Genomic DNA, 13,229 nt, shown 5'->3' on the forward strand with positions numbered 1-13,229 from the left:
AAAACCGGTTTTACAATTATTTTCTATTTTTATTAGTCTATTCTCTTACTCAGTGCTCCATTAACAAGTTATTTCATCATTCTATCTGATATGGTTTCTCCAAAAAATGTAAAAATCAATACTTCTTTAAAAAACGTCTAATTATACATACGCAATAAACAATTAGCTACAAATCCTATTCAAAAAATGAATTATGTTATTGATAACGACCACTCATTACCCAGTAATGTATGAAATAACTACATTACATACCTACAAATAACTACATTACCTAGATATTGGCGGTCAAATGTCACAAACATTAGTTATCAGTTATCTACATTATAAAATACTAACTTTAGTTATTGCGCGTAAAACGTAAGAAAACTAAAAAATATTGTTCTTGTGGAGTGTTTTTTTAGCTTATTAACGGGAAATATTTTGGATTTCAAAATGTAAGTACATAGGTAAATGAACAGACCTAAGTAAATTTTACTTCCCAGGAAATACTTGCAAAGAGAGAGTAAAATTTAAATTTACAAAATTACTCTTTTAAATCATCAAAAATTTTAAAAAGTAGTAAATTAATCTATTAAACAGAGCTATTGTTAAACAATTTCTGTCAACAGTTGAAGAGTAAAAAAAATATTGACACTTTTTCTATACACATGTTTAACTATTCGAATGCATCTATTGTATTTTTCCAAAAATTTATTAAATTTGCAAAATCCATTTACTTAAGTATGTATGTATATATTTTAAATAGTTGTAAATCGGTAATCAGTTCACTGGATGCAATGTGTTCGGTGACGCTGTAAAAGTGTGCGGCGTGCATTCATGAACACACACAATACACATACATACGAACATTTTTCATATTTTTAACTATTAAGAATGAAAAGGCCCCAGGTTAGACGCCAAAGATACAATTTTAGATTGTGTGCCCACTGCGTTGCACATGCGCATACCAACAACTAACTAAAGGGTAATACATGTACAGTAAGTACTCCTGGTGTTATACTAACAGCAGCAGCAACAACAACAACATCAACAAACAACTGCAACAGACCACTTTGTTATTACTATTCCAGATACGATTATATCTACAGTGGGCGGTTATGTTGCCACATTACATACAACATTGAACATTTAACATCAACTATGGCTGAATACTGCCGCATAAAAGCAACATTACGCTGTAACTACTAAGTATGTGTGTAGTATAGCTATAGCATAGAAAGAGTGCAAAAGTTAGCAAAGTTGCAACTTGCCAGCAACTTACTTAATATTAAGTTTACCTCTACTACTTACTACCACTTCTGCCTCCACTAACTTTACCTTTGTATCCAACTCATTTGGCTGCTATTGCTGTGTGCCACTTAATAATATTGTTTTTCTTACAGCTACCGATGATGCTGATGTTGATTCTGTTCTTGTTATAGTTGTTGCTGTTGTTATTCTTGCGGATGCTGTTCTTGTTGAATGATCTTTATTTGAACCATCAGAAGCTGGTGGCAAATAACAACAGCCACAAAGACGCTCGCCTCTTATATATGTATGGATGTATGTATGAATGCCCGAGTATAGTCATCATAAGAATTGCCTTTTGATAATATTATACCACAAATACTAACAACAACAAAAACAAAGTCATAATAACAAAAAACAAAACAGCAAATAAATAAGAAACATGGAATGTTGTTCTGACAAAAAGAAAAGAAATATCTTCAAACATACAATAACAATTTAGCGCAAAAGGAGCCAAACAGCCAGTTCACAATGTACGACCTAAACGAACTCAACTTCAACCGGTCCTTGTATCAAACTATTATTATGCTCCAACGACCTCACAAAACAATACATGACCCAATAGGAAATGTTTACGGATTAGTTCGTTCGTTAAAGTAGCAGCCAGCTGTTTTGAGTTTGTGTGTTTACGGATTAGTGGGTTCGTTAAAGTAGCAGCCAGCTGTTTTGAGTTTGTATTGCAAAATTTGTATAAATATCTATCTCATCGACTGTTCAATATTTTCTTATTCTAATGTCACTTCTATGTGCGATGAATAGTTTGGCTTTTTATAAAATCTAAACATTCGGTTAGTTATTTTAACGATGTTTATTTTCGATAGAAAATCTCCAGAATTAGTTAGTTCCGGACTGTGCAGATTTCACCTTGATGATCTTCCTCATATTGGTGTTATTGCAATCCTAGGGAATAATGGTGCTACTAATACCTCAGAGTTTCGGCCTTTGTCTTGTGCCGGTTATTGGAGAGGTCCCTTCGGGATGCACAAACTCGCGGGAAGGAAATGTTGGTTAAAAGACTAATTGGGGATAAATTCGGTACTGTTGCCGAATCAACAGATACCCCTCAAAGGAGTAATTGTGAGACTAAACGTTGGAAAGGAATGCAAAAATTAAAAATTGTTTTTTTTTTAACATGGTCCATGCCTGCATTACATAGGACTACCAAAAGGATCATGTACTCCAATAATGTTTACGGGGGAGTAGTTTTGGGATTACCTATGTAAATGGATCATGCACTTTAATCTTTTTGCAGGGTTGTGGTTGACGAGTAATATTAACAAGAAAAGGTAAATTTTATTCGTTTACTCGGTTTGTCGACAGTTCAGTTAATTTATATTTCTATTGGGAATTAATATGTTCTACACAGTCACACACTTATACAAATGTGCACACGTTCAAGACGTATAAAAACACTCATACAATCATATGGATTCAACGCAAAGTTCAGCTTGGCATTTGACTTTCGGTTGACTTTTAGCTTTGAGGCTCAGTTCGCTGTTTTCTTCTTTTGTTTTTGCAATTTTTCGTTTCGTTTTATTTTGTTTAAGTTTATTAAAAATATTGGCCCTGTTGGAGTTCGATAGTTGTTGTTTTTCTTCTGATTATAATCCACAAATGAACAAGTTTTTTTCTTCAGATGTCGAAAAGGTAATAAGTGAAATAAAAAATAAATAAAAGCAGGTAAATTGTGATATTTAAAGTCATGTCATGCCATCATATCCTCAGTTCTTGAAATAAAAGCATCAGCAGCATTAAAAATAAAAAATGTAAGAAAAAGTAACCTTTAGCGCATTTTTTTCTACTGCGAAATATAATAATTTATATGTATATGCAGTATGTATTTTAAAAAATGCAGTTTAAACAAGATATTGCACTGGGCTTGAAGGAGAATGTCACTACAGATTGTTAGAACATTATTTTCGATCGAAAACTTCAAACAATTTCGTACAAAATTGTAATTAAACTCAAATCGATTTAAAATTTATAGCTCACCCTTGGAAAAAGTATCAGATATGTATGTCTAAAATCGATATAGTAGTTGCTTCCATATTTCGAGACACTATATTCAAAAAGTTCTAACTTACTAAATAAATAAACTTAGTAAGCACTTTTTGAATATATTAATTTGGATAAGTTAATCGATTTGCAACAATAATCGATCGATTGAAACAATAATCCGAATAATTTAAATCTCTCAGAAATAAATCAATAAATCATTTCACATATTATGACATCATTGCTTCTGGAAAAGAAATTAATTTGTTTAAACAAACCGATTTCATAATTTAACCAATTAACTACCATTTTTGGAAGTGTTAAACGATCAATAATCTGAGCATTTAAATTCAACAGTAATAGCCAACATTAATGCAAATTAAAATATGAAAAAAAATCATAAAAATAATTAAAATTCATACGAATGTAGTTTGTAGACAAAATTTAAAAATCAATCTCTAAAATGTTTATAGTCGTAATTTAAAATCTAATAACCTGTCAAAGGGATTGGTCGCCATAAGAATATTTCTTGATTTAATTTAATCCATAAAAATGTTTATATTTTTAAAATGATTAAAATAATTGATAGAATTCATCATTATGTATCTATGTATGTATGTAATATATTTATAATTTTTAAATATTTGAGAGAAATTTTAAAAACTGTTTTTTATTATCCATTGACATTATGACACTGGACATTATGACACGCCACTGAATTTAATAAGGATTCAGAATATACATATATATGTATACTTTTGTGGGTATCAGGCATATATTATGTAGTTGTGTTTTTGATGTGTAGGGATTAATATTGTCTACTGCATTTCTGATGTTTGTATAAATATATAATATTCGCATGAAAATATAATTTCGTATTTTAAACTGTTTGTTATTGTGACTTGATTGTGTTTGATTTATAATCAAATGTCGTCTTATGAACTTAATGCCAACAAAAACATCAAACGCCCACATGATCGTTTGGCATTTGGCCTGTCAAATGCGTGGAAACAACTACAAGAAACAGACAAAACAAAATAGTTGAAACATAGTACTAGAGAGACTGAAATTTACATAGAAAACCTGATGTTTTTTGTTCTCTTATATACATACATATGTATATACATACGTATATTGTTCAGGCTGTGAGTTGCAAATTGCCATTGTGAGTGTGCGAAAGTTGAAGTGGCAAAATACGTAGAGCATTACACAATTAATATGTGACTTTTAGCATTCCAAGTTCTAAAATGTTAAAATTTAGAATCATGTTAAAGCTGGTGCTTCGATTTTAAACTATAACTGACGATAAGTCTTTGGTGACGTCCCGATTTTAGTAATAATACATTCTTTCGAAAAATCAATGCAATAATTAGCTTAATATTTTACGATTTCACTTATTTTCATACGTTTTGGAAGATGTTTATTTTGCTCATGTGTATGAGTATGTTTAAGAAACCATCAGACTTGATATTGGAACAATTGAAATTATTGTATCCTGCTGGTATTCGAATTGACGACAATTGCCTAAGAATTAATGCTTATAACTTTATTTTAAATAATTGATCGTATCATGATTAAGCAAACAAACGAAAAAACTACAATGACTTTAGTTAGCAAAGCAACAACTAGATACATTGCCTTGCAAATGCACTCCCTGATCTTGGTAACTACAACATACAAACATATAACTATGATTGCGATTGCAACGACCACATCAATTTTGCGAAAACCAACTACAACTACGACAATGACGCGTCGTTGTTGTTATTGTTGTCGACAACACAAAACCCACCCATGCGTTTCGCTCTACATTCAGAGAAACCTATTATCGTCATCAATAGCACTTGTAGCTGTTTTTCGCTTAAAGCAGCATCATCATGCAACACGGGTTCAAAAGAATCTTCATCTAGACCTAAATTTATGCAACCTGAGATTTGAACTGAACTTAACTGTCACAGAACCAGTTCTCTTTTTGATTTTAGTTTAGTACTGGTAAATCAGCAAACTACCATTGACTATGGATGTGTGCGAGACTACCCAACAGTTTTGGGTGAATATTTCGAACTAATGATTTTACTTAAAGAACAATTACTTATACATGTGAAACTTCGCAGTAATTAGAAATTTGAAGTAATTGGAAATTACTCTCTGATATATTGACTTTATGTAAAAATGCCGGGATATTCTATACAGTTGCAGACATACATACATGTTTGTAAAACAATAAAACTTTTTCACTGTTTTATAGATCAAGTGACTGATTTCAAATGTGATCAAATGACATTGTCTGTGTTGTCATTTTTCTTTCACATGACATTGACATCGGAAATACAATGAAAAAATTTGCGAACTTTACGTACATTGTATGGCTTAAAGAAAGTAATATGAAATCCTTTATTTATTATTATCTTACTTTTTTTTTTTGGTCCACAAAGAGTTTAGTATGTTTAGAAGGGCCTTGGGTGAAAAGTCTTGATGTCTTTTCAGAAAGATAATAATAATGGGCATTTGATTGGATGACATTTGATAAATTTTCCTACTGCTATATCTATGTAGGTGTTTAAGGGAATATTACCCCTTTACGTAAGGGATGCCATCCAAATTTACACAGACGGACCAAGATCAAACGAAATAGTCGACTGTGGAATCTATTCGAATTAGTTAAACTTAAAAAACTTTCAATAAAGCTACCAGATCAATGCAGTACAATTCAGTTCGAAGTAATGTCTATGAAAGTAGCCGCAGAATAGATTCAGTATCACCGGATATGAGGTGGAAATATCATTATAATTACTGATAGTAAAGCGACCATCATACCCCTTGAGAACGTGTACACCACTTCCAAAATTGTTCAATAATGTCAGGTTTATTTTGATGAAATAGCGAGATATTCATCGGTTACTCTAACATAGATTCCTGGACATGGCAACCTAAAAGCTGCTACATTGGTCATCTGTTTGAATTCTAGCGAAATTCACTCTGAAATTGGCATTCCTGTTATAAAGGGAAAACAAGTGATGGCGAAAAATCTTCAATTAATTGCAGATAAAAGATGGGAGACCTGTACAGAGACCAAAAAGATTAAGCTCATAATGGATAGGAAAAGGACATGTTCAGCTTTAAACCTTAACAGATTCCACCTAAGAAACCTCATAACGGTTATATCTAGTCATTCTCCAGTGGGTAAATACGCCAGTCTAAAAGCGACTTGGACAACATCCACGCATTTATCAGAGCAACAAATTGGCTTGAAGGCAACGTTGACCAATAAGATAGATATCATAGCTCATAGGGTAGGGACCAGACCTGGGATAAATGCATTAAATGTGTTAATGCATTAACAATTTTTTCTACATTAAAAAAAATTAATGTTAATGCGAGTTTATTGCATTAACATTAACATGGGTACATTTAATGCATTAAATTTGCATTAACATTAAATATTTTTAAATTTAATGCATTAATTTTACATTAACATTAAATATTTGTGAAATTAATGCATTAATTTTGCATTAACATTTTTGAATTTAATGCATTAATTTTTCATTAACATTAAATAATAAATAATAAAATTAATGCATTAATTTTCCATTAACATTAATGTATAAAATAATTTATAAAAATAAGAATACAGCGCTAAAGACCTCGGTCTAACTAAATTCAAGTAAAATTGAATGTGTTAAAGTCCTTTCTAATAAGTCCTATACTCGATAATACATATTAGAACAATAGTATCACTTCCCATATATTCAAATTTAATGTTAATGCAATATTTTTTACATTAAATTAATTTTTTTTTAATTTAATGTTAATGCAAAATTAATGGAAATCGCCCAGGTCTGGTAGGGACCTATGTATGAGTTATGCTATAGGCAGCTACCACAATAACCTAACCTAAGTATTTCTTTATAAGGCTAAACATTTCTAAGATTTTGCAATATAAAAAATGTAGTGTAGAGTTTCTTTAAGACGACCGTAACCCGAATTGTGTGCACGGATAGAGTGATTAGATTTGTTATTTCACTCGTATACTTGTCTTATATTTTTTGTTGGTTGTAGTTACTGTTGTTATTATTGTTGCAATGACATTGTGCATTGCTAATGTGCGCATGCGGAACAAGATCATGAAATTGGAGCAACTTTGCAAAGGTGTAACATTGGTGTGCACTGTACGAGAGCATTCAATCGTTCATAGGCTTAACTTTAGAGCTTCTCGTGCAAGTACCAACCAACAGCAACCAACAAACGTACATACATACGTACAGACAGACGTACTAAAGGCCATTTGTTGTCAATGTTGTTCCACCAATGTTGTTTGTAGCGGCTCAAATGCCATTGTGACCATAAATTTAATACTTTTGTAGATGTGTACAGCATGTAAGTACGAATATCCATGTATGTATGTAAATATATATGTATGTTTGGACCATGGATAGATATACATATGTCTGTAAGTAAGTACATGTGTATGCAAGTAATTTATAACAACGTCTAATGCTTTCAAATCTTGTAACATTGTGAGCAGATTTTCAGGTTTGAGTTCAGTTCAGTAAATTTTAGTATTTTTTTTTTATTTTAAACTAAATGTATATCGTCTAGGTTAAATAGTTTATTGGCCCGTCGCCGTACAAAGTAAATTACAACACATACATATGTATACTTATATACATATTATCTCCATCAATATTTCGAAGAAATTAATCTGATTCCGCTATGCGAAACATAAAACTTACTAATTTTACGAAAATATCGTCAAAGAGTTAACGTTTATTATGGCGTGATAAACTCAGTTTAATTTGGAGCGTTAAACCGGTTTTTATAATTCTTCTGCTAAACAACTTCGGCAATAACTCTTAGATGGGTTGACCATACTATCTGTTATGCCTTTAATTATGCCCCAACTATGCCTATAAGAATTTGTATTAAGGACCAAGAGACCTAACATAATTTTCATAATAAAGGTTACTAATTTATGTGTTATGATTGGTTTTTTAAGTTATATGTGTATAAAAAGCTAACTTTTTTAATTTATTTTGTAATTCCATCTATCAAGTAGATGATGCACCAAGTACAACTTGGCACAACGATATCTAAATGTTTAGGTAGTCTGAAACATGTTCAATGTCCGTTTAGGTCACTTTTAACCACACATCAGTCAATATCCTTAGTTGGCATCTTGTACTCGTTTTTAATGAAGCAACAAAAAGTTAGAAAAAAAGAAGATATAAATAAAAACTTGAACTTGTCCTATCCACACAAAATGATTTAGAGCATTCAAGAAAATACACACACACACAATACATACATATATATGTATTAGGGATGCCAATCCCGAAATCCCGATCCCGAAAATCCCGGGATTTTTCGGGATTGGCAAATCCCGAATCCCGGGATTTGGAAAATGAATCCCGGGATTTTTTCGGGATTAGGATTTGTTTCAAAAAACTGTTTTTATTTTCTTTTTTTGAGACATAATTTTCATTAATTTGAAAATTACGATCTTATTTTATTTTTGACTCATGCAAAACAAAATTCCGCAGAGCTAATTTTATACATATTTGAACCTTTTATTTTTTAAAGTGGTATGAGTCCATACACATAGCACATATAAATTTATTTATTCACTTCGTTTTTATACCTTACACCACTTTAGTGGGGAGGGTATATTGGGTTTGTGCTGATGTTTGTTACACACAATAATATTGGTCCTATACCTTAAAGTATACCAATCGGCTCAGAATCATTTTCTGAGTCGATTTAGCTATGTCCGTCCGTCTGTCCGTCCGTCCGTGTAAACCTTGTAATCAAACTACAGCAATTTTGAAGATAATTCAATGAAATTTTGCATGATCTTCTATTGTACTAGAGACGGATCCTATTGAAAATGGATAACATCGGTCCAATATTTGACCTAGCCCCCATACAACTGAACCCCCAAATAGGGTTTTTAAGTTCATAATTATGTTCAATATACTCGTAACTCGACAAAAAGCTGCAAAACCAAGTTCTATACTAGCCTTCATGACCCTGATGTATTTTTTGATGATGCGGCCTCATTTGACCCTAGCCCCTATGCAAAGCCCCCTTCGAAATATGACTTAAATGTACACAATTTTATTCAACAAAAAATAGCTAAATTATATCTGAGGCAAGGTACAATTCAACTTAGATGCTTTATTATGAACAATAAATCACATTTTATTTTTATAACTGGTGTAGGGTATTATATGGTAGGCTTCGCCCAACTATAACTTTTTACTTGTTAGCACATTGCAATGTTGGTCGTAGACCGACCCAAAAAGTATACACATTCTGTGTCTGTAAGCTGAAAACACGAGTTAGAAGACTCATTCTATTTGGGCTGCAAATTTGGACCAAAATTGACACAAAAAAACCTAATTGGACCTCCTCTGAAAATCACATTGATGCTGATATTAATATCAATACATTACAATATTTTGATGGTGGGTATTTAATTTCGGCACAGTCGAATACAAACTTTATTTTTCAATACTAGAGGATTTTACATTTCTAACTTTCTACAAATCTGAATGATACCGGTAAAGGTAAATTACCTTGTTCTGAATGCACCTAAAATTTTAAATTAATACTACGAATATAATAATATGTTCCAAAACTAATATGTATTTTGAGTAAAATTCCAAATATTTTTCAAAGAATAGGTTCTAAATTGATGTTCGAATAATTGAATTGGTATCTGTTATAATTATTAGTTCACATGGAACAGTATGAGGTTTTAAAAAGTGCTTATGTCTAATTTCGGAACTTCATATTTATTTTTATTTAGGAAGTAGTTAGTTAGTTAGTTTGAAAGGAGGATGTATATACATCAAATCCGAAGAAATACACCTAGGCCTCTATCGGGCCTGTTGTGCGCTCCTTAACCAGTGCCTCAGGTGGGAATCGAACCCACCACCTCCGGTCTACCAGACTAGAACACTAACCACTAACCTACCGGAGGCCACATTTAAGAAGTAAGTATGTATTTAAAAAGTTTCAGAAATTATGCAATTCTGAAAGTTTTTATTTAAAAATTGGAATTAATTGGATTGTTTTAATTTAAATATATCTTCTGTCTGTTAAATTTCCACAAAATTAAACAATTTTCTTTACAAATATGATGATTTAAAGATTTTCATATATAAAATAATTAAATTCATGTAATCCCGAAATCCCGTAAAATCCCGAAATACCGAAAAATCCCGGGATCCCGAAAAATCCCGGGATCCCGAAATATCCCGGGATCCCGGGATTGCAATTTTCAAAATCCCGAATCCCGGGATTTGTAAAAGCCAGTCCCGTTTGGCATCCCTAATATGTATGTACATGTACGCTCTGCTATTAATGTGTTTTTGTATCTGGTCATGTCCGTCCACCACTATTAACCAGTTAAGTACAGTGATATGGCCATGTATGATCTGGAAGTGTATCATCCGTATCAATGTATAGAGCGAAAGCTCAAATAAGCCAATTATTTACTAGTGCACTTACACATCTATAGACGAGCCAAACACTTACATACATATGTATTTGAACTTACAAGTAAAGATATAGAGTGAAATCATTTGAAAATTTTCCAGATCATTGTCATAATGATTGGAAAAATTTTAAGTAGATTTTCTTTTGCTTAAAACTTACCTTTACGTATTCGGCACAGATATCTATGCTGCCTACAAATGCACAAACATCATCCACTGTCCAAGAGTTCAACTCTTCACTCTGGGCTTGACATTGACGTACAGTAACCGCAGGTGCAATGGATGATGTGGCAGATGTTGAGCTGGCGACTTTGATTGGCGTAAATGCTGTTGTAGTTGCTTCTGTCTTTGTACTGGAGCCAACAACGGCAGAAGCTGTTGCAGCAGGAGAAGCAATAGAAGCATTCATATTCAAAGACTTTTCATTAAGGGGCGGGGGTGATGGAGACGTTGTGGCAGTTGAAGACGACGCTCTTCTTGTTATGGTGGTATGTATTAAGCCATCGTTACTACTTTGGCTTGATGTGGATTCAGCCTTGAAACGTTTAGATGCTGGAGGCTGAGAGCTCAAGTCTAATGGTGAAACATTCAGTTTATCACCAAGATTCCTATTATTTTTGGCAGACGTGGAACTGGTCGTGGTGGAATTTGAAATGTTTGCTAAACGTGGACTAGATTGCCTTGAAGCTTGCTGTTGCTGCTGCAGCTGCTGTTTCTGCAGTTGAGCAGAGTAGATGAGTGCAGGTGAAATAAATTGTGCTGCCTGCTGAAGGGCCATATTCAAACTTGGACTAGGTGAGGGCGAATTGCTGGCTGCGGATCTTTTTGGATGTTGTGATGAGGCACTCAAAATGTTGTGTATTTCATTTTCCTTGGCTGCCCGAGCCTAGAAAATAAAAACCAAACACATACATTCAAGTGATGACTACTCATAAAATTTCAACATAAGTCATATTAATTCACCAGAGAGTAACACTTACCAAAGTTATTAATGCCTGAGTGCTGCTCATGTCTATAAGCGGAGGAAAAATTCCAGACGAAAATGGTAGGCTGGATAGAAACGAAGTCATATATGGCGAAACATTGCTGGTACAGGCAGCCGCTGCATTTGCTACTGCAGCGGCGAGTTTATTCTGTTGTGTCAGTTTAAGAGCTGATTCGCCTGGTGAAATGGCTGCTGATGTCAACGGTGGAGGGGGAGGTAGTGTAGAGGTAGTCGTTATGGATACTTCCTTATTAATTGGGGCGGTGGGTGATGGTGCATAAGATGTCTTTTGTGCTGCTGTTGATGCCTTCTTTTGGCTATTTATATTATTTGATGTTGCCTCAAACAATGCATTCCGCTTCAAGTTACTGCAAATAATTATAAACGGTTGTATGTAATTAAGTAATGTTTTTTAAATAAATAACTTAAAAAAATGCGGTTCCGACAATGATTGGATTCTATGACAAGCCCGATAAGTATGTTTTTCAAATGCTACTTACTCATTGGGATTTGCATTATTATACTTGGCTGCCAAACTTCGCATAAAATCCGAATAATTTCGAGTAGGAAAATCGGCCGGTAGTCCTGAATTTGCATTCGTTATGCCAGGCGAAGAAACACTTAAATTTCCATGTCGACTTGAGGCAGCTGCCTGATGAATACTATTCAGCAGATTTGTAGAGAGATTATGCATTGGTACTAGGGTTTCGGACGGACTACTGTGAACAGATTGTTGTGGCGACGTGCCGCGAAATGATGATGGTGTTGTACTACGCGATCTAAAACAAATTAGTTTTAAGAAAAAATGGTTATTAAAATTATAATTATTGCATTTTGTAGGGAATTATGAATACGGATACTAAACCAAATAAGAGTTAATTTAAAAAATATACATATAAATTTAAAAAATAATCTAGATGCTTGGGTACTAAATTGGGAAGTGGAATAAACCGCACCAGCTATCCTTGCTTTTTCTCTGTGTAAATTTAAATGATTAAAATTTAAATTATTTAGAGGAAATGTTGAAAACTTTAGAGCATTTACTTCGGAAACTTTTTTAATGCTCGGGAAAAAGTGATACACTTTTTCCACGTACTTTTTTATGCTCTATTTGTAATGGATAAGGCCGATGAAATTTCCAAAAATTGTAAAAAAGTTATTACCCTAATGTAGTATATACATTTGCATAAATACATATTATATATGTATGTATTTAACACATTTTGTTTAATCTAGTTTATATTATTAACATCATCATCACTATCATTGTATCGTGTCATGCCATTTATCTTTATTTTGATTCTGTTTTGATTTAATATTTGTTTTTAACAAATTAGTAATACATTATATATATATATATTATACTACATACATATTTGTTATATCTAATATGTATGTATTTGATACATATGTACATACATATGTATATTAGTTTTAATTTATGCGTGAGAATTATTTACATA

At 32.6% G+C, this 13,229-nt stretch overlaps 1 protein-coding gene across 4 annotated transcripts in view; it reads right to left on the reverse strand.

Annotated features, from left to right (window-relative positions):
- LOC119602960 (serine-rich adhesin for platelets) overlaps window positions 1–13,229 on the reverse strand; it is a 65,013-nt gene that overhangs the window by 11,083 nt on the left and 40,701 nt on the right. For all 4 annotated transcript variants that reach the window (XM_037954820.1, XM_037954812.1, XM_037954803.1 and 1 more), the window contains exons 4-6: window positions 12,267–12,545; window positions 11,762–12,134; window positions 10,942–11,667 (exon numbers count right to left, since the gene is read on the reverse strand). In XM_037954820.1, the coding sequence (XP_037810748.1) occupies window positions 10,942–11,667; window positions 11,762–12,134; window positions 12,267–12,545 (1,378 nt within the window). The remainder of the gene's footprint in view (window positions 1–10,941; window positions 11,668–11,761; window positions 12,135–12,266; window positions 12,546–13,229) is intronic.

This window comes from Lucilia sericata, unplaced genomic scaffold (genome assembly GCF_015586225.1).
Source record: "Lucilia sericata isolate MDLA Ls3-8-SP2 unplaced genomic scaffold, ASM1558622v1 Contig000009F_arrow, whole genome shotgun sequence".
NCBI lineage: Eukaryota > Metazoa > Arthropoda > Insecta > Diptera > Calliphoridae > Lucilia > Lucilia sericata.